The sequence below is a fragment of the Rhincodon typus genome, chromosome 1, assembly GCF_021869965.1.
Source record: "Rhincodon typus isolate 14 chromosome 1, sRhiTyp1.1, whole genome shotgun sequence".
Taxonomy (NCBI): Eukaryota; Metazoa; Chordata; class Chondrichthyes; order Orectolobiformes; family Rhincodontidae; genus Rhincodon; species Rhincodon typus.
Window position 1 is genome coordinate 174,851,000 of NC_063332.1, and position 25,552 is coordinate 174,876,551.

Here is a 25,552-nt window from a genome sequence, read left to right on the forward strand (position 1 = left end):
CACTCAGTGTAACACAGTGGGTAATTATTGCTCAGGGACACACTCAGAGTAACACAATGGGTAATTATTGCTCAGGGACACAGTGTAACACAGTGGGTAATTATTGCTCAGGGACACAGTGTAACACAATGGGTAATTATTGCTCAGGGACACACTCAGTGTAACACAATGGGTAATTATTGCTCAGGGATACACTCTGAGTAAGACAGTGGATAATCATTGCTCAGGGACACACTTGCCCACTTTACCCAAAATGCTGGAAGATTCAATACAACGATAAATTATAGGAGGTGTGGGGGAGATAAAAAATTATGTTCAGAAATAAAGGACAGTTAACTGTAAATTCAATTATGAAATAGCCGCTCAGCTTACATTAATATAACGACTTAAACATAGTGAGAATTATCCAAGGTGCTTCCCAAGAGTTTTATCCTACAGAGTCTGACACTGAGTGACAGATGACCAAAATGACTGGTTAAAGAAGTTGTTCTTTAATATTATCTTTAAGAATGAGACAGAGGGCAGTGTCTTCATGAGCGAGAATTGGGCAGGAAAGAAATAACTGACCCTTTGTCCCCTGGTACTGCTTTAATTGCTGTTTGGTTTTGAAATGTTGCTGTAAATCACCGTGCTTTAAGAAATCAGTAGTGAAAAGGGTTAACAAGAATTTAAATTATTAGTCATGCATTTTGGACTGACAGTCCTGCAGTGTAACTTTTGAGACAGTTTCATTATGAATAGTAAGAGTCAATGATATGGGAGCAAAGATACTGTGGCTTTCTGCTTGTTCACTGCTGGAATCCAGCTGGGGTCAAACCTCCCGAGGCAGATGCGTCTCACTGGGAAGAACTCCCACCCCCCCGATCTCATGGTTCCTTTGAGAAGTTTCTAACTCCTGTAAAACTGCCTCCAAGGCAACTGGACCCAACCTTGGGTCACCCCCTATCACGGCCTCCTGTAAATACTCCTTTCTTCAACTCCTGCAGGTTTTTATTTTCTTGACAGCTGAAAAGAGGTCAGAGATTTTCACAGGAGTACGAGGACACAAATCTTCATTTCGGTTCGAGAGAAGCAGTTTTCACTTGTCACGCAGGAAGGATAACAATAATTTGTTGACTGGTGGCACTCTAAATGCAAAACACTATCCTCTTTGGTGATGCCCTGCTAATTTGTTCATTGTATTGTTGGGATGTTGTTCGCGATGGAAGGGAGCACGCCAAATGGCCACGGTGGGGTTGAGGTGAAGAAGTCACAGTGAGGGGCACAGGAAGGTACAATCCCTGTGCTGTTAGCAAGGGAGTTCCAGGAATTTAACTCCTTGTTAATGAAGGAACAGCAATGCAGTTTCAAGTTGATGGTGTGTGAATCGAAAGGGGAGTATGTAGTTGGTGCTGCTTGTATGTATCTCTTGTCCTTACCCTTGTTATTCTGAGCTATAATTACTGATCATGTGATCTGTAACACTGGACGTTTCTTTCTTCATTTTTCTAATCTTTTTCCCCAAGAATTTGTTCTTAAGAATCTGTACCTAGGTACCTTTGTCCCTCAGATGGTGCTGTAATGTGGCGACTTGTAAATTTTTCACTGTGAGCATGTGAGCACATGTGACAATATCCCTAATCCTAAGTCAGTCCTGGTTTGGAAGTGTTGACTCATTTAGAAGGCTATGCCAAGGAGTCTCAGAAATTGCAAAGAACAATTGAGAAACATCTAAATCAGTTGCCGTTGTTCGACATTTGCTCAGGGTCAAAACTCACCTACGGTAGCTGCAGTAAAGCCCACCTGACTTGCATTAATATGGCGCCTTTCACAACTTTAAGATATCTGAAAGTGCTCCAAGGCTGCTGGGGAATGTTTGAAGCATAGACGCTATTGTTATGTGAAAAACATGACAGCAAATGTGCGCACAGCAAGATCCCGCAAGCAGCAATGCGATGACAACCGGATTATCCAAAATGCGTTGTATTTTCAGGGCTGTGAATAATGAGCCTCCAGAGGGGCCTGCAGTGTTTGGGTGGGCTGGGCAGGGGAGAAGCTGTTGTGTTCTGGGTTAGGGGTGGGTCCAGGGCCAGGGGGAGGGGAGGATTCCAGACCAGGAGCACCACTGGGCACTGTGATTTCTGTCTCTGCCCCTTGCAACATGAGTGTTCAAAAATCAGAGCAAGGACCACCAGATACTGACCCAGTTGGTTTTGAAGCTGTGGTTTCTGATTAGGAAGTAGGAACCAGCTTGAGGACGGCCCATTTCCAAGACCAGTGGAGCGTACAAGGTCAGAACCACACACCAGAATGTGTCAATCCTCCAGAGTCAGTGTAACTGGGCATTCAGGGTAGCGCTGGTAATAAATAGGGTTGGAGAAGACCAGATGCAGACTGTAGTTTCAAACATTACCTCAGGGAACTTCTCTGGAGAGCTCCCAACTTTTAAGACAAAAATCTTGTAAGTGTAACAAAATGTCCCCTGGTGCTTCACAGGGAAAAAAAATTATTAGGCAGAATTTGACACTGAGTTACCTAAGAAGATAACAGGAGAGCAGGTGCAGGTCAAAAGGAATGCCTTAGAGAGGTGGTGAAGAGGTTAGCGAGAGGGAATTGTAGAGCTTAGCACCCCAAGTGCTGGAAACACGGCCACCAATGATGGGGTGATTAAATTCGGTGATGTGTCAGGGGTGAGATTTGAAGAAACACAAGGATCTCAAAGGTCAGGGTGATGGGAGGGGGGAAACGACCCAAAAGGGATCGATGAAACTGCGGAGGAATTTGAAAACAAGGGCGAGGATTTTTAATTAAGACGAAGCAAAAGGCATCATCAGACATTATATTGATTGGAACAACACTGTCACATTAAGTGTCCCCTGATTGTTTTGAAGCTCCAAGCCTCACATCATTCTGACAAATATCTTGTTCCCTTTGTCCTTGGGTCAAAATCCTGGATCTCCCTCCCTAATATACCTCTCCAGGGATCCTACAATGAGTAACCTGGGGCCGTACAGGACATTGGTGAGGCCACTATTGGAACTCTGTGTGTAATTCTGGTCACCCTGCCATAGGAAGGATATTGTGAAACTTGAAAGGGTTCAGAAAAGATTTACAAGGGTATTGCCAGGGTTGGAGGGTTTGAGCTATAGGGAGAGGCTGGATAGGCTGGGGCTATTTTCCCTGTAGTGTCGGAGGCTGAGGGGTGACCTTATAGAGATTTATAAAATCACGAGGGGCATGGATAGGGTAAATGGACAAGGTCTTTTCCCCAGGGTGGGGGAGTCCAAAACTAGAGGGTATAGGTCTAAGGTAAGAGGGGAAAGATTTAAAAGGGACCTGAAGGTCAACTTTTTCAGGCAGAGGATGGTGTGTGTATGGAATGAGCTGCCAGAGGAAGTGGTGGAGGCTGGTACAATGACAACATTTAAAAGGTATTTGGATGGGTATATGAATAGGAAATGTTTAGAGGGATATGGGCCAAATGCTGGCAAATGGGACTAGATTTATCAAAGATATCTGGTCAGCATGGATGAGTTGGGCCAAAGGGTCTGTTTCCATACTGTACATCTCTATGACCCTATGACCTCCTGACTCCCCAAAGCCTGTTCCACCATCTACAAGGCACAAGTCAGGAGTGTGATGGAATACTCCCCACTTGCCTGGATGAGTGCAGCTCCAACAACACTCAAAAAGCTTGATACCATCCAGGACAAAGCAGCCGCCTGATTGGCACTACATACACAAACATTCACTCCCTCCACCACTGATGCTCAGTCACGGCAGTGTGTACTATCTACAAGATGCACTGCAGAAATTCACCAAAGATCCTCAGACAGCACCTTCCAAACCCACGCCCACTTCCATCTAGAAGAACAAGGGCAGCAGGTACATGGGAACACCACCCCCTGCAAGTTCCCCTCCAAGACACTCACCAACCTGATTTGGAAATATATCACTGTTCCTTCAGTGTTGCTGGGTCAAAATCCTGGAATTCCCATCCTAAGGACATTGTGGGTCAGCCTACAGCACATGAACTGCAGTGGTTCAAGAAGGCAACTCACCTCCACCTTCTCAAGGGGGTAACTAGGGATGGGCAAGAAATGCTGGGCCAGCAGGTGGAGCCCACATCCCACAAACGAATAAATAAATAAATAAAAACTGTGCTGTGAATGTACCCCAACAACACAAATTACAGCAATCCACCAACAGGTTGTCAAGGGCAACATGTCTGGCCCAAAGAACAATTCTCACAAATCCCTGAAAATGGGTTGTCAAGGTATGTAACTTGCAAGCTGGCCAGTTTGGGATTTTTCATGGATGTTCCCAAAGATTTGACTTTGCGAAATGTTCTGAAAACCGTACCATTCCCTCTTCAGAGCCTCCTCTCCCAGCCCTCAGGGTAACCAGAACTCGAGGACACCTCTACACATCAACCTCAGTACCCACATTCATAGAACATAGAACAGTACAGCATAGTACAGGCCCTTCAGCCCATGATGTTGTGCCGAACTTTTACCCTAAACCTAAGGTCTATCTAACCTCCACCCCTACCTTATGCTATCATCCATAGGCCTATCGAATAGCCACTTAAATGCCCCTAATGAGGCCGAATCCACTGCCCTTTCCAGCAATGCATTCCACGCCCCCTACCTCTCTCTGAGTGAAGAACCTACCTCTGATGTCTCCCCTATATCTACCTCCACTCACTTTAAAACTATGCCCACTTGTAATAGCTACCTCCACCCTAGGAAAAGGTCTCTTGACTGTCCACTCTATCTATACCTCTGATCATTTTGCACACATCTAACAAGTCACCTCTCATACTGCGTCGTTCTAAAGAGAAAAGCCCTAGCTCTCTCAACCTTTCCTTGTAAGACCTTCCCTCCATTCCAGGCAACATCCTGGTAAATCTCCTCTGTACCTTTTCCAACGCTTCCACATCTTTCCTGTAATGAGGTGACCAGAACTGGACACAATACTCCAGATGTGGCCGAACCAGGCTTTTGTATAGGGCAGCAGATACTTTTGTATATATTCACCTGGTCCTTGTCTGGTTTGTCCGAGATATCGTTCATGCTTCCTGAAGTCAGGTTCCGATGGGTTAATCCGGGGCTGCCTGGAATAGAAACCCAATGACAGGAATTAAAATGGAACTCTCACTGTTATCCAGGGCATTGCCATCCAGGACACAGACAGAAAGCATGCAGCTGAAGAATAGATTCTGAGAGAAAAATAAAAGCATGCACGCCTTGAATAACTGGCTACTCTCTTGTTTCTTTTCTTTTGATGCAAGTTGCATTGCACAGAAATCATTTTTCACAATTCTTTCCTGCTGCTGGAATTGGGTTTTCACAGAATTGCAAAATAGATAGGGCACAGACAGAGGCCATTCAGCCCATCGTGCCTGCACTGCTTCTATCCCCAAATGCCAATCCCCTGCTTTTTCCCCACATTCATGTGCACCATTTCTGTCCAAATCATCATCCAATTCCCTATTGAATGGCCCAGCTGGAAGCTTTAGTCTCCTGAGTGGAGTGGGGGACCTGTGCTATTATCTGGGCCATTCCTAACTCATGTGAGTGCAGCATTTTCATTCTGCATTGATCTCTCATCGTTTGGGACTTGAGTAGCTCAGGAACTGCTGCAAGGCTTTCAGCGGCTTGTGGATGTCTTAGGTTTTGTGATTCTTGCTGTTGAAGGAGTGGTGAGATGCCTAGGGTGAAGAAGAGACACAAGGTTTACTGTAACAGAAGTAGAGAGCTACTCTGTGGTGGAGGGTTCACTCCTCAGTGAACCTCCGGTGAAACTGCAGGGTTCTCCTATAACTTTGCAAGTCAGGAAGTGGCACCATGTCTGTTCCTAGTGGTGTCCTAGACTGAGAAAGAGTCCTGAAAAACTGGGGAGATGCCCAGAGCCTCATTGTGTAGCTGCAAGACCCACACTGAGACTGCAGATCACTCCACGTTGCTGCATGGACCTGCAAGGAGCTCGAGGCAATAGGGCAGGGTGGTGTGGATTACGGTGAGCAATACTGTCTTAGACATAGTAGTTGGCTGTGAATCCTCTTGTAAGACGTAAGAAAGCTCCTCTACTTCCTCCCTGGAGAAGTAAAGTCTCCTTGTATCTCCAAAATCTATGGTGCACTGGGCCCATGATTAAAGAAAGACTAGCATTTTGTACGCTGTCTTTCCCAACCTCAGATTGTCCCAGTGCACTTTGCAGCCTGGGAGGCTGTATCTTTCCAGTGTAGTCACCACTAACACTACTGGAAACACATCAACCAATTTGCTCACTGCAATTTCCCACAGACAGCAATGGGATAATCAGGTCATATATTTAGTGACATTAATTCACAGTGAGGACTTAAAACCCTAAATGGTTAAACTGTTATTAGGTAAGTGTTGGTCTTATCTTCAATATATTATCTTAACTTTTAAAACAGGTTCGAATAAAAATGCTGCAGAAAAGTGACTTTATTTTGGCATTATGGAAGGTTTTGCTACAATTGTTTCGGTAGATTTACTTATCGCTCCTTTTCATCTTTAGGGAGTATAATTTGATCTACAGAGCTGAATACCTGTTAACGTTTAAAAATTAACCAATGCAATTTTAATATTTAAACAAGCACTTTTTAAAACAGTAATTATATCCATAATTAGGGCATAAACATTGGCCCATTCACCACGAGGAACACCTTTGCTCCGTTTTGAAAAGTCCCTTGGGATCCACCTGAGAGGGAAAATGGGCATTAATTCAAAGAAAAATCCACAAGATGTTAGCCTCATAGAATCCCTACAGTGTGGAAGCAGGCCATTCAGCCCATCAAGTCCACGTCGACCATCCAAAGATTCTGCCAGCACCCATACTCGCCTGTGACCCAGCAAGTTGTGGCGTAGGAATGGAACCTGGGGCTACTGGTTTATAAACTGTACCCACTGCACCTCAGGCTGTTGCTGTGAGTAAGACACAGGGGGACTCAATTACTAGGGGTCACGATTTCAAGGTGAGAGGGGAAAAGTTTAAGGGAGATATGCGTGGAAAGTTCTTTACGCAGAGGGTGGTGGGTGCCTGGAACGCATTGCCAGCGGAGGTGGTAGAGGCGGGCACGATAGCATCGTTTAAGGTGTATCTAGACAGATACATGAATGGGCAGGGAGCAGAGGGATACAGATCCTTGGAAAATAGGCAACAGGTTTAGATAGAGGATCTGGATTGGCGCAGGCTTGGAGGGCCGAAGGGCCTGTTCCTGTGCTGTAATTTTCTTTGTTCTTGTTCTTGTTCTTGTTCTTGTTCTTTGACACCCACACTCACCCAGAGAGGAGATAGCACCCACCCTGGAGTACATGACAGGAAGTCAGAGCTCCGTTTTGTGTTTCCATTAACCCATCCATGCAGCAAAGGAAAGAAAAGTCTCTTTACAACTTGTGATTACCTACCTCGAACCTCCCAGAATGAATCCAACTCTTAAACCTTTAAAAATGCAAGGCAAAATAACTCTACTTCAAACTACGTCTAAACAGACTTGCACAGAGATAACAAGGTGTAGAGCTGGATGAACACAGCAGGCCAAGCAGCATCATAGGAGCAGTAAGGCTGACGTTTTGGGCCTAGACTTGCACAGAATTAGGTTGTGGATTATCTACATCGCGGTACCGATGCCATCTTATTTGCTGCAGTTTTTCCCGGTCAGCCTGTTGGACCTGGTATGGAGTTGCCTCTGGCTGTGTAAATGTACAGATACTTACTGCTAAACCTCAGACTGGAAAGAAAATGTAATGGGGTCAGCTGCTGTTTCAAACTTCTGGTTACCCTTGTTCTGGAGAGCAGAATGTTGAAATAAATAGTCAGGACAGATTTTCCCTACAATCGCTAATAACCATCCCTTTAAAGAATTACCTACGACAATAGGCCACTTGTTAACATCTGCTCTGCTTTGAGAACAAGTGTCAGGATATCATTCTTTAGATCTGAAATAAAGGCCTGGATTGCAACACCAGAGGTCCTGCGCTGTACCGGCTTAAGGCAGTGTACAGAGCCTATCTTCCAGGTCAATATTGTCGCACCAATATTGAGACAGAATGGGCTCAGCACCCAACCCTTCTCTTCCTTATCAGTCAGAATGGGACTTTAAGGGCTGTGCCTTAACTAAATTAAAGGAGCTGGATAACACACCTCATTGAGAGATTGTGGTGGAGAGAGCAGGTCCACACTGGGGAGCTTTAAGGGGTGGAAGTTAATGGGGAAATGGAGCTAACACTCCAGCAGAACCATTCTCAGGGGCTGGGGAGTGAGGGTTGTGCTGGGGAATATGGGGGGGGCGGTGAGTGTTGGAAGATTTAGGGTGGGGGTTATGGGAGGTCGGTGGCTTGAGGCTTGTGGTTACAGACTCTCGCTGTCGTTGACTCATTAAAGGCTCTGCCAGTGGTTCATAAGGCCTTCTGGGATGGGTTCATGTTCACAGTAGAAAACTCACCCAGCATCAAACTCCAAGGGTTTAAGCTGAAACCCCCCCAGCTTTGTATTTCAGTGCAATCTCAGTCTTCAGTGGATGGGGTCAAACCAGAACCTCCCCCAATCCTACAGCCGCTGAGATCCTGCTCACAAAACTCCCAACTGCTCCATAAATCAGACATACCAAAAACTACTGGATGCAGTGATAGTATCTCTCTGAGAGAGAGCTGTATTTCCCCATAACGAGTGGAAACAAGCCATTCAGCCCCTCAAGTCTAATGGTGGATGGGAGAGAATCATGGCTGTGAGAGGTGCTCTTGACTTTGAGATTTTTTTCAGTGCTTAGCTGGATTTACTCACTTCCTTGGGACAGGAATTGCTGTTTTTACCAGTTTTGCATTGCTTTTTGGAACTTTTTTTAAAATGCTTTAAAAGAGAGGAAGGAGTGAGAGTTTTGGGACAGTGACCAGGTGGCAAGGTCGGACACTGCGGAATTGCATAAGGCTCAGAGAATGGCTCTTTATGAAGCAGGTAACAGCGTAGTTTCACAGCTGTCAGACTGAGAAATTACATAAGGACTCTGGAGATTGGGTTTCACTGAAATAACAGACAAGCAGTGCAGTTTCATAGCTGATGTGAGGAGTCTAATGTTCAGATTCAGGTGTAGCTGCAAGAGGTATCAGTAATTTCAAAAGAAAAAAAATCACTGCCTGAAACTACAGGAGAAGAGGACGATCTTTGGTTTCCAAGCCTGATCAGCTAAGTGTCTGATTTTAAGACTTATAAAACTTCTAAATGTTAATCTTCTCTTTTGGAAATCTATAATAGTGAGTAAGGCTGTCAGCGAGACATCAGAGTGATGCGTTACCTCCTGGTGCCAGGGTCAAGGATGTCTCGGAGCAAGTGCAAAATATTTCAAAGGGGAGAGGGAGCAGCAGGAGATTGTTGTACATGTTGGTGCCAATGGCATAGATTGGGAAAGGGACAAGGCTCTGCAGAGAGAATAAAGGAAGTTTGGCAGGAGTTTAAAATTAGGTCCTCAAGGCTAGTAATATCTGGATTACTCCTGGGCTAGTGAGAGTAGGAATAAGAGGATAGGGCAGATGAATGTGTGGCTGAGGAGTTGCTGCAGGGTGCAAGTATTCACATTTTTGGATCATTGGGATCTCTTCAGGGATAGAAATGACGTAGATAAGAGGGAAGGGGACCAATATCGTTGCAGGGAGATTTGTTAGTGCTACTTGGGAGGCTTTAAACTAGTAAAGGGGGGTGGGGTGAGGAACCAAAACGATAGTGATATAAGAGAAAAGGCTGAGGACGGTACAGTAGACAAGGGGAGCAAGCTAATTGTCAATGTAGACAAGAGTTCAGCAGAGAAGAAGGTAAGACTGATAAATTAAACTGCATTAACTTCAATACAAGAGGCCTTTCAGGTAAGGCAGATGAACTTAGGGCATGGTTGGGAATATGGGATTGGGATATCACAGCTATTATAGAGACATGGCTAAGAGAAGGGCAGGACTAGCAACTTAATGTTCCAAGGTAGGAAAGATAGAAAGGTGGGCAAGAGAGAAAAGGGGTTGGCATTTTTGGTTAGGGATAACATTATGACTGTACTTAGGGAGGATATTCCTGGGAGGTCTTCCAATGAAGTCATATGATAGAACTGAGAAAAAGAAATGATCACCTTATTGGGATTGTATTAAAGGTCCTCCACCCACCAAAAGTCAGCAGGAAATTGTGAAGCAAATTTGTAGGGAGATCTCAGTTATCTATAAGAATAACAGGTTGGTTGTGATAGGGGATTTTAGCTTTCCAAATGTAGACTGGGACTGTCATAGTGTTAACGGCTTAGATGGGGAGGAATTTGTTAAATGTGTACAAGAAAACTTCTTATTCAAAAGTGGATGTACCTACTAGAGAAGGAGCAAAACTTGACCTTCTGTTGGAAAATAAGGAAGGGAAAGTGACTGAGGTGTCAGTGGGGGAAGTGACTGAGGTGTCTGTGGGGGAGCACTTTGGGGCAAGTGATCATAATTCTATTAGTTTTAAAATAATGATGGAAAAGGATAGAACTGATCAAAAAGTTAAAGTTCTAAATTGGAGAAAGGCCAATTTTGATGGTATTAGACAGGAATTTTCAAAAGTTGATAGGGAGGAGATATTAGCAGGTAAAAGGATAGTTGGGAAGGGAGAGGTCTTTAAAAAGGAGACAATGGGTTCCTATCAGTGTGAAGGGCAAGGCTGGTAGGTCTAGGGAATGCTGGACAACTAGAGAAATTGAGGCACTGGTCAAGAGAAAGGGGATATATTGCAGGTATAGACAGCTGGGATCAAGGGAATCCCTAGAGGAGTATAAGGACAACAGGAGTATATTTAAGAGGAAAATCAGGAGGGAAAAAAGGGGACATGAGATAGCTTTGGCAAATATGGTTAAGGAGAATCCAAAGGGATTCTATAACTATGTCAACAGAGAGAACAGGACGCCTTAAATGATCAATATGGTGTCTATGTTTGGAACCACAGGAGATGGGTGAGATACTAAACAAATATATCACGTCAGTATTTACTGTGGAGAAGGACATTGAAGCTAGAGAACTTGGGAAAATAAATAGTGATGTCTTGAAAAGAGTTCATATTACAGAAGAGGAGGTGCTGGATGTCTTAAAATGTATAAAGGTGGATAAATCCCCAGGACCTGATCAGGTGTACCCTAGGACTCTGTGGGAAGCTAGGGAAGTGATTGCTGGGCCCTTGTTGAGATATCTGTATCATCGATAGCCACAGGTGAGGCGCCGAATGACTGGAGATTGGCTAACGTGGTGCCACTATTTGAGAAAGGTGGTAAGGAAAAACTAGGAAACTATAGACCGGTGAGCCTTACATCAGTGGTGGGCAAGTTGTTGGAAGGAACTCTGAGGGAAAGGATTTAGATGCATTTGGAAAGGCCAGGACTGATTAGGGATAGTCAACATGGCTTTGTGTGTGGGAAATCGTGACTCACTAACTTGATTGAGTTTTTTGAAGAGTTGACAAACAGGATTGATGAAGACAGAGTGGTAGACATTGTCAATATGGATTCCATTCGACATGGTTTTGCATGGTAGACTGGTTAGCAAGGTTAGATCACATGGGATCCGGGGGAGCTAGCCAATTGGATGCAAGATTGGCTCAAAGGTAGGAGATAGAGGGTGGTGGTGGAAGGTTGCTTTTCAGACTGGAGGCCTGTGACCAGCGGTGTGCCAGAAGGATCAGTGCTGGGTCCACTGCTTTTCGTCATTTATACAAATGATTTAGGTGTGAATATAGGAGGTATGGTTAGTAAGTTTGCAGATGACACCAAAATAGGTGGTGCAGTGGACAGTGAAGAAGATGATCACAGAGTACAACGGGACGATAATCAGATGGGCCAATGAGCCGAGGACTGGCAGATGGAATTTAGTTTTGTTAAATGTGAGGTTTTGCATTGTGGTAAGGCAAACCAGGGCAGGACTTACACAATTAATGGTAGGTCCATGGGGAGTATTATCAAACAAAGACACCTAGGGGTGCAGGTGCATAGTTCCTTGAAAGTGGAGTTGCAGGTCAACAGGATGGTGCAAAAGGTATTTAGCACACTTGCCTTCATTGGTCAGTGCATTGAGTATAGGAGTTGGGATGTCATGTTGCTGCAGTCATGTTGACATTGCTGTGGCCACTTTTAGAATAATGTATACAATTCTGGTTGCCCTTCTATAGGAAGGATGTTGTTAAACTTGAGAGAGCGCAGAAAAGAGTTACAAAGATGTTGCTGGGGTTGGAGGGTTAAAGCTACAGGGAGAAGTTGAATAGGCTGGGACTTTTTCCCTGAAGTGTCAAAGGCTGAGGGGTGACCATTTAGAGGTTTATAAAATCATGAGGGGTATAGATGGGGTGAATAAGACCTAAGGGGCAACTTTTTTCACGCAGAGGGTGGTGCGTGTATGGAATGAGCTGCCAGAGAAAGTGGTGGAGACTGGCACAATTACAACATTTAAAAGACATCTGGATGGGTACATAGATAGGAAGGGTTTAGAGGGAAGATGGGCCAAATACTGGCAATAGAACTAGATTAATTTAGGATATCTGGTCAGCATGGTCCAAAGGGTCTGTTTCCGTGCTGTACATCTCTATGACTGTATGAGGCTGTTCTGTCATCCAGTTAACTCATGACTGCTTTATATTTCACTTCCACCCATCAGCCTTGATTCTTAACCACCAAAAACCTATCCATTTTAAACTTCCCAACTGGAATTCTCAACAATTTTGAGAGGGGAATTCCATCCTCCTGCTGGTGTGAAAGTGCTTCCTGACACCACTCCTGAACAAGCTGTCTCTAGCTTTAACAATGGGTCCCCTCACTCTGAACTCTCCCTTCCCCCCCCCATCCACACACACTGAACTGTTTCTGGCTATTTACTCTGTCAAACCCATTAATTATCGATCAAGAACTCAATAGTTCTGGTTGCCCTGCTAAACAAAAGGTATTATTAAACTGGAGACGGTTCAGAGAAGATTTACCAGGATGTTGCCAGGAAGGGGGGGGTTTGAATTATAAGGAAGAGGCTACATTGGCTGAGACTTGTTTCACTGGAGTGTAGGAGGTTAGAGGTGACCTTTATAGAGGTTTTATAAAATCATGAGGGGTCTTTTCCCCAGGGTAGGAGAATTCAAAACTAGGGGGCATATTTTAATGGTGAGAGGAAAAAAATTTAAAAGGGATCTGAGGGGCAACTTTTTCACACAGAGAGTGGTGTGTGTATGGAATGAGCTGCCAGACGAAGTGGTGGAGACAGGTACAGTTACAATATTTAAAAGACATTTAGACAGGTACATGGATAGGAAAGGTTTCGAGGGATATGGTCCAAATGCAGGCAGACGGGACTAGGCTAGTTTGGGAAACATGGTTGGCATGGACTAGTTGGACCAAAGGGTCTGTTTCTGTGCTGTATGACTCTATAACTCAATCACCTGTTAATCTTCTCTACTCGATATAATACAACCTCAGTTGATGCACAGGAGCACAAATTAGTAAAATGAGCAGGTTACTATGGCTCAGTCCGTCTCCTTGTGGCCTAGGTCACTCTGTCCCCCTCCCTAGCCCTCCCGTCATTGACAAGTGTTGGACTTACTGAGCAGTGCCATGCTTAGGCTCTGCTGGGCTCGGAGGTCCTGGTCTGAGCATCGGAATGCCAGGCAAGGCACAGAGTTCTTGAGCGGACTGCAAGCTTATTGTAGGCCATCGATAGCGAGATGGAGAGTGCACGGCAGCAAGGCAAGGGTGAGAGAGAGAGAAAAATCTAGCAACAGCAGCAGGAAATTCAATTCACAGCAAAAAAGGACAGTCAAGAGGAGGAGACTCCAGATCAGCAACCTGTAATCTCAGACAATCACAAGGCACAAAATCAACAGATCAAATCTCATCTGTCATCATGGTACTTGTCAAGCTCAATCAACCAGGGAATGTGCTGTACTCCAAACCCTTCAGAACTTATCATCCAATCTCACAAATATTCGAACATAGTCCAATGCACAAACGTATTCAAATATTTCATATTTGCAAATTGCTTCTAATATTTGGACAAACCTCACAATTAATCTGAAGATGGAAGTCTCAATGACAAGTGAGCAATCAACCCTGGTCAATAACGTTTAAGAAGCAAAATGAATTAAGATGTAAAATAACAGTTACATATCCTTATGTTTGTAAATCCGTCTTATAGAATAAAGACCTAATGGAATCATTTTGACACTTTGGAAAACTATTTTGAGTGAGATAATTTCAGGTTTTAGAAAGATATTCCAGTTAATAAGGTTGTGATTTGCTGAATTACAATCCACTTTCAGCATCACTCTTTGACTAAATACACGAGGATATGTAATTTAAAAACATATTCAAAAGTTCATATCATTATCCACATTCGAGCAATTAACAATCAGTGTACGATAGGGTGAAGCTTGTCAGGCTGACCTCCTGATATGGAGTTTCACTTGACTGAGTGTGTGGATCAGGGCATTGGGAAGTAATGTATTCGGCTGGCAATGCATTGCTCATTCTATCAATGGAATGTCACAAATCTGTAACATTGCCCTGCCCCACACTGGGGGGCACACCGAGTTTCCAATATGTGACTACTGGGTCAGTGCACTCAGCCAGAAACTCACAAGATTCACCCCAGTGAAGAAACTGAGATCCAACCAACTCCATCACCAATGTTCCAAATGATTTCATGTACGGTGATCATACCCCAAGATGTGGTAGTGACTGACTGGCTTCACAGTGAGCCCACTAATAACTAGTGATCTCTGTAACACTCTCCACTCTAGCTCCCATCAGCGCACAATAGGAGCTCAGTGATAAATATATAGAGATATTTATGTATATCCTGCTGTAGCAGATCATCACGATCATCTTAAATATTACTATAAAGAAATATCTTTACTATAGTTTTATGTCATTGTAAGTTTTCAAGTTTTAAATCTCTTTATTGTAAACACTAAAGAACTTTCCCCCACTAGGGATTACGCCAGTCAATCAGTACACCATCTGAAAATCCGATCAGTTTCAATAGTTATAGCATAGAGGAACACTAACTTAGAGAAAGGGACATCTCTCTGAGTGTAATATTACTGGTGTCTCTTACCAGTTGGTCAATGGGATCTTCAGGGATGGATGTTGGTGCAGAGGTAGCGAAGAACTATTTTAAAAAAGATGTACACTAACCAAGCAGAGGACTGCATGGGATTGCAAAACAATGCAGTTTTCAGCTGAAAAATGACCCAAATCATTAACTCAAAAAGACTCAAATGTTTCACATCTATCCAATGGTTAGTAGCTCCTAATGAGCTAATGCTTTTTCACACCCCATTGTAACTGGTTACATTTGGAGTCAATTTCCACTCCTTGGTGTTTCTGTAAAGTTGTGTTAAGTGTAATTCTGATGATTAATTGTCTCTGGCACCGGGAACATGTTTTAAAGTTCAGAGTTGAGGGCACAGAGAATGGTTTTGCACTAACTACAGGGCAATCTTCCACAGCTGTTGGCATCCATGACCCTTCAACAGATGGAACAAGCTATAAATCAGGTAATAGCAGACAAGTGTCTTCTGTGAGGAATTTCCCATGGGCAAAGTATTCTCTTCCCATTATGTCTTTATAATCTTCTCCACACAAAGTGGAGTGGGAATCTGAAACTCTCTCTCCCCTCAAAAGCTTTAGGGCTGTTGGGATTGTGGGAGTTGGAGATTTATTGGTTAAGGATTTCGTGGAGTGAAGTTAGAATGCAGAGCAGTCATGGTGTGACAATGGAACTGATCTGAGGGTAGGAATTGTCTCTTCTGGTGATTATGTGAGAGAAACACCATCTTGGAGAGAGCAAGAACTGCTGATGCTGGAGTTAGAGTCAACACAGTGAGGATCTGGAGGAACACAGCAGGCCAGGCAGCATCAGAGGGGCAGGAAAGTCGACGTTTCAGGTTTACACCCTTCATCAGGACAGAATCTTGCCCTGATCATCTACACTTCCCTCCCAGCTTCAAGCATGTTGGCTTATCGTCTAAAGATGACTTTAGGATATTGTGGTACTCTGGACATAGTGTCTAATAACAAGTGTTGGGGTGGGGTTTGGGGGGGGTTGCTGGTGTGGGTTCTGAGGTTGTTAGAGCTGCACTCCCATCCATATCCGTGGGCAAACAGGCTTCCATGAGGTTGTTGTTTGGAGTGGGTTTTCCTTCCTATGATATGAGACCATACATGGAAGATGACGAGGTCTGGAATGTATAGTGATGGAGAAGAGCAATGGGGCTGGTAGACAGTAACTGAAGTGGGAGAGGTGACTGCAGCAAATTGGCACCTGCATTACCATTATCTGAGGCGGAAAACAGCCTACTTGCACTCGACACTGTCTTCCCGATTTCAGCCAGCGAGCGGAGGTTGGATTTCTTGGTCTGGTGCCGATGTTTGCGCAACAGAGTGTAGGTCACTTTCTCCTTCAGTTCAGCCTTTAAAAGCCCATGAGCAATTTGGTTATCGATGACCGTCTCTGCCAGAATACAAGAGAAAAGGGTCAGTCCCCTGGAGGGGGCAAGAAATCAGGTCCAACTCTGAAGTCTGTCCCATTAAAGTCACCAAACACCATCAATATAGAACCTGCATTGCTGTTGCCCCTTTCACATCCTCAGAACATCCCTTACAGCCAATGAAGTATTTCTAAAGGGCAGTTGGTGTTGTAATGTAGGAAAAGCACAGCAGCCAATTTACACACAGTAAGCTCCAACAAAAACAGCAGTGTAAGTAAAAGAACTGATTGTCTATTTTCAGAGATATTGGTTGAGTGAAAAATGTTGAGCAGATCTGGGAAATAATGGCTGCGATTTATTTTCACACCCTGAGCTGAGGTTGCAAATGGAGCTGCAGGGCATTCAGAAAGGGGAGGTTAATGAGTTAGAGGTCGTGGTACATGTTGGTACCAACAACTTGGGCAAAGTGAGGAATGAGGAATCAGGGAGCTAGGCAGTAGATTAAAAAGCAGGACCTCAATGTTCATAATCTCTGGATTATTCCCGGTGCCACGTGCTAGCATGTATAGAAATAGGAAAATAGGACAGATGAATGCGTGGTGGTGCACGACAGAGGGTTTTAGATGCTTGGATCACCGGAGCTGTTTTTGGGGAAGGTGGGACATGAACAAATGAGATGGTCTGTACCTGAACCACATTGGGATCAACACCCTTGCAGGTAAGTTTGCTAGTGCTGTTGGAAGGAGTTTAAACAAGTCCGGCAGGGGGAGGGGACACAGAAATACATCATGCTACACTAAGTGCTATAGTTTAGTGTTTCATCTAAATGATGGCATTTCCAACAGTGCCGCACTCCTTCAGTAACTGTACTGAAATTGTATATTTACATATCATGCATTGATATAGCACCTTTTAGAACATTACCCCAGGCACTGGGTTGCAGGAAGAAACGTACCAATAATCTGTGGGAGTGTAGAGGCTGCCAGATCCAGCAGGACCAGTCCCTTCTCTATACATGTCCGTAGTTCAAATAAACTGTGCAAGGACAGCGTGGCCACATGAGGTTTGCTCCATCGCTCACCCCCTTCTTCAACCTTCTCTTCAAATTTGATCCACCTATTGCAAAGGAACAAAAGGTTTAAATACAAAACCTGTTTGCTTGCAGTGACCTCGCGTATCCCAGGCACAATGGGGATGATTTCCCTCACTGTTCACACTCGGAGACCACACTTCTGTGAGTGACTGAGACTGATTTTACAAACACTGCAATGACCCTCTGCTCACTACAATCCCTGAGCCTGCTGTTATCGGAGGCTGTACTGTAGTTCCAGCTCCTAATGAAAAGCACTGTTGAGTAAATAAACCATGCTTGCTGTAGCTTACAAATTTAAGCACAGGTCAGTTCCCCTTCCCATTCACTCACTAATGCGATGGTGTCATCATTCACTTCATTGATAAATGGTTTCTTAAACACCCCTGGAGTGTTCTGGAATCCATAATATAAGAGGGATGTGACTGCACTGGAGAGGAGATTTACCAGGATGTTGCCTGGGCTGGACAGTTTCAGTGATGAGGAGTGATTGGACAGATCGGGGTTGTTTTACTTGGAGCAGAGGAGCCTGAGGTGGGAAATGATTGCAAACATCATTGATTAGGTGGCTCTTCCTTGATGACAAAGGTGTTCTGAAGAAGGGTCACTGGACCCGAAATGTTAACTCTGCCTTCTCTCTCTCCATAGATGATGCCAGACCTGCTGAGTTTCTCCAGCAATTTCTCTGTTTGTTTATGAAACTGTTCCCCTTGGTGGAGGGCTCAGTGACCATGGTGGGCGGAGGGCAGGGGCATAGATTGAAGGGAAGAGGCAGGAGGTTTAGAGGGGATGTGAGGAAAGAAGTTTCCACCCAGAGGCTGGTGGGAATCTGGAACTCAGTGCCTGTCAGTGTGGGAGAGGCAGAAACCCTCATTACATTGCCTAGGCATACAAGGCTATGGGCCAAGTGCTGGGAAACAGGATTAGAATAGTTAGGTGGTAGTTTTGAATGGCACTTACTCAATGGGCCGAAGGGCCTGTTTCTGCACTGGAGATCTTTATGACTCTGCAAAATTGCAGGCTGACATGTAAGGTAGTGTTAATGTAGCACGGATGTTTAGGAATATAATACTGAATTACGGTGACTCTCTGGGGCTGCTGAAGAAAAATCTTTTCAAAAAAATCTTCTTGGAAAGTGCACATCACCATGGAATTATTACAATGGCAGAAGGAGGCCATTTGGCCCATTGTGCCTGTACTGCCTCCATTATCTACTCCAGCTCCATTATCTCATGCTAGTTATTGAAAAGGGCTGCATTAACTGCACATCTCCCGAGAAAATGAAAAAAAATCATTTTGTTTATATATTTCATATTCTCAGGACATCCCAGAATGCTTTGCAGCCAGTTTGTGCACAGCAAGCTCCCACAAACAGCAATACAATAACGACCAGGTCAATTTATTTCAGCGGGGATGGCTGAGGCGGTAAATATTTCCCTAGGAGATTGAGGAGAATCCCCCACCTCTTTTAAGGACCTTATTAGTGAGAAGTTGTGGATGGAGAAGGGACAGTGATAAGTTGGTCAAATGCTTAGGCTTTTGGGGGTAGAGCTTTTGGAGACATTCAGTGGGTTACTCTGCGGAGACTAAAGAAGCAGAGGAGGTCACTATCACGCACAAGATAATGTTGTGTGGGGCTGGGGAGGGAGGTTGACATTGGTGAGATAATGGAGAAATTACAGGAGTGGTTGTTGAGGGTTAGGTCGAGGGAGTCTTGATAGCGAAGATGAGGGAGGAAACTTGAATAGATTGATGACAATGAAAACTGTAAACTCTTGGAAGGGAGGGGAAGGTTGAACTGGGTCAGTCAAGCCAGTGTTGAAGCTCTCGAGATTCAATGGTGGACATTCCACCATGAGGATAGAGAGCCGACTCCACACTTCCAGCTGCCACTAGAATTCTCCTGGTGTGAACAGCTGACACTTCAACAAATGGATGGGTTTCCCTATCTGTCAGACATTTGGTGAACCTGTGTATAAAATCCTGCAGCCACTACGTGTGCCTCAACTAACATCATGGAGACAGATCTTCCTAGTCATTGCTGTTTGTGGCAGCTTGCTGTGTACAAACTGCCCAGTCTACACTCTGCACTGTAACCATGGGCAGCACATGTCAAAGGCACTTCATCATCGCCTTTGGGTCACCCTGAGGTCACGGAGGCTCTTTGTTTGGGATTTTTCCGAACAGGAACATTTCCCTACCTGGCTGTCTCCTTCCACTCCATCTCCTGTCCATCAACAGCCAGGAGTTCATCCAATTCCGTGAAGAGTTGTGGGGCTGGACTTTCATCATCTTCCCCCAGCATGAAGCGAATCCTCTCAGCAGCTGGTGAGACTGCAAGGACAAAGTGAGCGTGGATTACAACAACAGCATGTGCATTTACATAGCGCCTTCAGTGCCGTTATCAACATCCCCGGAGTGTTTCAAAGAAACAAAAACCTGACTAAAGATTCAACACGAAGCCCCATAAACGGGATGTTAGGTCCATGCTACGTAGGTGTTTTAAAGGATGAGAGAGAGGTGTAGAGGTTTAAGGGGGGGATTCCACAGCTCAGATCCCGGGCAGGTGATGTGCAGCTACCAATGGTGCAGAAACGGAAATATGGGATGCTCATGAGGCCAAAATTAGAGAAGCGTAGATATCTCAGAGGGATATAAGGCTGGTGAGAATTACAGAGAAAGTGGAGAGTGGGATGATTTATTAACATGGACGGGAGCCTTGCATTCTCTCCTAATCTCCAGAGGTACAGGGCTTCACTGCGAATGTCACGGCTATTATTAACATTCCCTGTTCATCAGACATTGCTACATTGCCCATTCTCAGTTAAGGAATGCATGGCCTTGGTATAACACAAGATGGTGATGGAGCTGGAAAAGAAACGTGTGAGAGAATGAAATTATTCCAGTAGCCCTCCAGGCTCAGTCCTGCAGACACTTGCTTACATACAGTCCAAGTGTTTAGACAGTCTGATTCAATTAACGACTGAAAATAAAAAACGTGACCAAAAATATGAATCAGGAAGTGTGAGCACAATTATATTAACATAAAAATATGAGAACCGGGAGCAGGAGGAGGCCATTCAGCCCCTCAAACCTGCTCCACCATTTGGCACGATCATGGCTGATCTCATCTCAGCCTCAACTCCACTTTCCTGCCCGCTTTCCCTAACCCTTCAACCCGTTACTAATTAAAAATCTGTCTATCCCCTCATTAAACTTATTCAATGTCCCAGCATCCACTGCACTCTGTTTTCAGTGGCGGGTGTGTGGAGCGAACGCGAGCCAGGAAGAAACAGATAAATTTGGGCATTGGCTAAACCCGAAACACTACACGTGTAGTCTCTCCCACCCGTCCTCCTCCTCTAACCAAAAAAGGACTGTGTGGAGGGTCGTTAAGGTAAGGCTTTTTTTTATTCTTCTTCTGGAAATCTTGAGTAGAGAGAATGGAAGCTGCATGCTCCTCTTGCAGGATGTGGGAGGTAAGGGTCACTGCTGGTGTCCCCTCTGACTTCACCTGCGAGAAGTGCACCCAACTCAAAAACCGCGTTAGGGAACTGGAGCTGGAGCTGGATGAATTCCGGATCATTCGGGAGGCTGAGGGGGTGATAGAGAGGAGTTACAGGGAGATGGGCACACCCAAGGTACAGGAAAAAGGGAGCTGGGTGACTGTCAGGAAGGGGAAAGGGAATAGGCAGACAGTGCAGGGATCCCCTGTGGCCGTTCCCCTCAATAATAAGTATACCATTTTGGATACTGTTGGGGGCGGGGGAACGACCTACCAGGGGAAGGCACTGAGCCTGACCCTGTGGCATAGAAGGGAACGGGGGACAATAGGAGAGCAATTGTAGTGGGGTATTTGATAGTAAGAGGCACAGACAGGTGGTTCTGTGGACGTGAACGAGATGACCGGATGGTATGTTGCCTCCCGGGTGCCAGGGTCCGTGATGTCTCGGATCGTGTCTTCAAGATCCTTAAGGGGGAGGGTGAGCAACCAGCAGTCATGGTACACATCGGTACCAATGACAATGGTAGAAAAAGGACTGAGAATGTGAAAAACGAGTACAGGGAGTTAGATTGGAAGCTGAAGTCCAGGACAAACAGGGTAGTTATCTCTGGATTACTACCAGAGCCACGTGATAACAAGGTAAGAAATAGGGAGAGAGTGCAGCTAAACACGTGGCTACAGGGCTGGTGTAGGAGGGAGGGCTTCCATTATGTGGATAATTGGAGCACATTCTGCGGAAGGTGGGACCTGTACAGTAAGGACGAGTTGCACCTGAACCGGAGTGGCACAAATATCCCGGGAGGGAGGTTTGCTAGAGCTGTACGGGATGGTTTAAGCTAGTTTGGCAGGGGGTGGGGAACTGGATTTATAATTCAGAGGATGAGGTATTCGGCCTTCCAACAGACACAACAGGGAGTGAGGTGGTTTATAAAGAAATGCGGTCAATGGAGCATAGTTGGGGACACAGAGATGGTTTGAGGTGTGTATACTTCAATGCTAGAAGTATCAGAAATAAAGCGGATGAACTTAAAGCATGGGTCGGTACTTGGAGCTACGATGTTGTGGCCATTACAGAAACTTGGGTAACTCAGGGACAGGAATGGTTGTTGGAAGTTCTGGGATTTAGATGCTTTAAAAGAAATAGGGAGGGTGGAAAAAGAGGCGGTGGAGAGGCATTGCTAGTCAGGGCGAGTATAGCAGCTACTGAAAGGCAGTCGAGAATGATATGTCTACCAAGTCAGTTTGGGTTGAGGTCAGGAACAAGAAAGGAGCAGTCACTTTGTTGGGGTTTTTTTGCAGACCCCCTAATAGTTGCAGAAAAGTAGAGGAGCGGATTGGGAGGCAGATACTGGAAAGGTGCAGAAGTCACAGGGTTGTAGTCATGGGTGACTTCAACTTTCCAAATATTGATTGGAAACATTTTAGTTGTAATAGTTTAGATGGAGCGGATTTTGTCCAGTGCGTTCAGGAAGGATTCCTGACACAGTACGTAGTTAAACCAACACGAGGAGAGGCCACTTTGGATTTGGTGCTTGGCAACGAACCGGGCCAAGTGTTAGACCTGTTGGTAGGAGAGCATTTTGGCGGAAGCGATCATAACTCTGTTTCTTTCACGATAGTACATATGGCAGGGTAAAGTTTATAATTAGTGGGAAGGGTAATTACAATTCAGTTAGGCAAAAACTGGGGAACATAAATTGGGAACAGATGCCGTCAAGGAAGAGCACCACAGAAATGTGGAAATGGTTTAAGGAACGCATACCGCATGTGCTCGATATGTTTGTCCCTAGCAGGCAGAGAAGATGCGGTCGAGTGAGGGAGCCATGGTTCTCGAGAGAGGTCGAACGACTGGTTAAGAGGAAGAAGGAGGCTTATGTCAGGCTTAGGAAAAGAGGAACGGAAAAGGCTCTAGAGAGATACAAGTTAGCCAGGAAGGAGCTGAAGAAAGGGCTTAGGGGAGCTATAAGGGGGAATGAGAAAACCTTGGCAGATAGGATCAAGGAAAACTCCAAGGTTTTTTACAGTATGTGCAGAACAAGAGAATGACCAGAGAAAGGGTAGGGCCGATCAAGAATTGTAAAGGGAATTTGTGCACAGAGCCTCAAGAGATAGGAGAGGTCCTTAATGAATACTTTTCTCCAGTATTCACAACTGAGAGGGACCTAGTTGTAGAGGAGGACGTTGTGAAACAGGCAGGTAGGCAAGAGGAGGTTGATGTTAGTAAAGAAGACGTGCTAGGAATACCGAGGAAGTTGAAGATAGATAAGTCCCCCCGGGCCTGATGGGATTTATCCAAGGATTCTATGGGAAGCGAGGGACGAGATCACAGGGCCTTTGGCGATGATCTTTTCGTCCTCACTGTCCATGGGTATAGTGCCGGAAGATTGGAAAGAGGCAAACGTCATTCCCTTGTTCAAAAAAGGGAACAGGGATAACCCCGGAAATTACAGACCAGTTAGTCTTACGTCAGTGGTGGGCAAATTATTGGAAAGGGCTCTGAGAGACAGGATTTATGATCACTTGGAAAGGCACAGTTTGATTCGTGATAGTCAGCATGGATTTGTGAGGGGTAGATCATGCCTCACAAACGTTATTGAATTCTTTGAAGAGGTGACCAAACACGTGGATGAAGGTGGAGCAGTGGATGTGGTATACATGGATTTAAGTAAGGCATTTGATAAGGTTCCCCATGGTAGGCTCATGCAGAAAGTAAGGAGGCATGGGATAGGGGGAAATGTGGCAGATTGGATTCAGAATTGGCTGACCCTTAGAAGACAAAGGGTGATAGTGGACAGAAAATATTCAACATGGTGCTCAGTTACGAGTGGTGTACCACAAGGATCTGTTCTGGATCCTCTTCTATTTGTGGTTTTTGTAAATGATTTGAACGAAGGGGTGGAAGGGTGGATTAGCAAGTTCGTGGACGATACGAAGGTGGGTCACGTTGTGGACAGTGCGGAGGGCTGTTCTATGTTACAAAGGGACATTGATAGAATACAGAGCTGGGCTGAGAAGTGGCAGATGGAGTTTAACCCTGAAAAGTGTGAGGTGATTCATTTTGGAAGGACAAACTTGAAAGCAGAATACAGGGTTAACGGAAAGATTCTTGGCAGTGTGGAGGAGCAGAGGGATCTTGGGGTTCATGTCCACAGTTCCCTGAAAGCTGCCACCCAGGTGGATAGAGTTGTTAAGAAGGCATATGGTGTGTTAGCTTTCATTAATAGAGGGATTGAGTTCAAGAGCCGTGAAGTTATGCTCCAGCTATACAAAAGCCTGGTTCGGCCACATCTGGAGCATTGTGTCCAGTTCTGGTCACCTCATTACAGGAAAGATGTGGAAGCGTTGGAAAAGGTGCAGAGGAGATTTACCAGGATGTTGCCTGGAATGGCGGGAAGGTCTTACGAGGAAAGGTTGAGAAAGCTAGGGCTTTTCTGTTTAGAACAACGAAGGATGAGAGGTGACTTGATAGAGGTGTACAAAATGATTAGAGGAATAGATAGAGTAGACAGCCAGAGACTTTTTCCTAGGGTGGAGGTAGCTTTTACGAGGGGACATAGTTTTAAAGTGAAAGGAGGTAGATATCAGGGAGACGTCAGAGGTAGGTTCTTTACTCAGAGAGTGGTAGGGGCGTGGAATGCATTGCCGGAGAGGGTAGTGGAGTCAGCCTCATTAGGGGCATTTAAGCGGCTATTAGATAGGCATATGGATGATAGTATAAAGTAGCGGTGGAGGTTAGATAGACCTTAGTTTTCGGGTAAAAGTTCGGCACAACATCGTGGGCCGAAGGGCCTGTACTGTGCTGTACTGTTCTATGTTCTATGTTCTAAGTGAATTCCACACTTTGTGACCCTTTGAAGGAAGTAATTCCTCCTCATCTCTGTTTTAAATCTTCCCCCTCCCTCCCCTATTCTCAAACTGTGACCTCTCGTTTTAGATTGCCCCACATGAGGAAATATCCTCTCTACATTTATTTTGTCAATTCCGTTTAGCAGCTTACATACCTCAATTGGATGTCCTCTCATTCATCCACACTCCAGGGATTATGTTACAATGATGCTGAAGTAAAGTCACCATAGCATGCCGCACCACCCCGCACCCCCCCGACTCCTCCCCACTCTCTCATGAGACAGAGACACACAACTGGTGGGGGTTTAACCTGAGGGTCACCATGCCTCAGGGCGAGGGGAAAGCTCGAGAAGGAGAGTCCTTCCTGGTGCGGGAATTGAACCCATGCTGTTGGTGTTACTGTGCATCACAAACCAGCCATCCTGCCAACTGACCCTACAACGATGCAGCTAATTAGAAACACCAATATCTTAGATGTATGGGAGTAATTCTTGCTTTTACTAGTCATTACCATAAACTAATGATTAATAAACCCCAACTGAAAATTGAGGAGGAATGTCTTTACCCAGAGGCTGGTGAGACTGTGATAATCTGCTGGTACAGGGTCGGGCTGAACGGTTTTGATATAAGGGACAGGAAGCTGG

At 45.0% G+C, this 25,552-nt stretch overlaps 1 protein-coding gene across 1 annotated transcript in view; it reads right to left on the reverse strand.

The window, feature by feature from the left end:
- The window catches only part of slc4a4a (solute carrier family 4 member 4a), a 192,188-nt gene that overhangs the window by 124,999 nt on the left and 41,637 nt on the right, over positions 1 to 25,552 (reverse strand). The window contains exons 3-6 of the mRNA XM_048612755.1: positions 19,759 to 19,891; positions 17,423 to 17,583; positions 16,338 to 16,490; positions 5,019 to 5,095 (exon numbers count right to left, since the gene is read on the reverse strand). Coding sequence (XP_048468712.1) covers positions 5,019 to 5,095; positions 16,338 to 16,490; positions 17,423 to 17,583; positions 19,759 to 19,891 — 524 coding nt within the window. The remainder of the gene's footprint in view (positions 1 to 5,018; positions 5,096 to 16,337; positions 16,491 to 17,422; positions 17,584 to 19,758; positions 19,892 to 25,552) is intronic.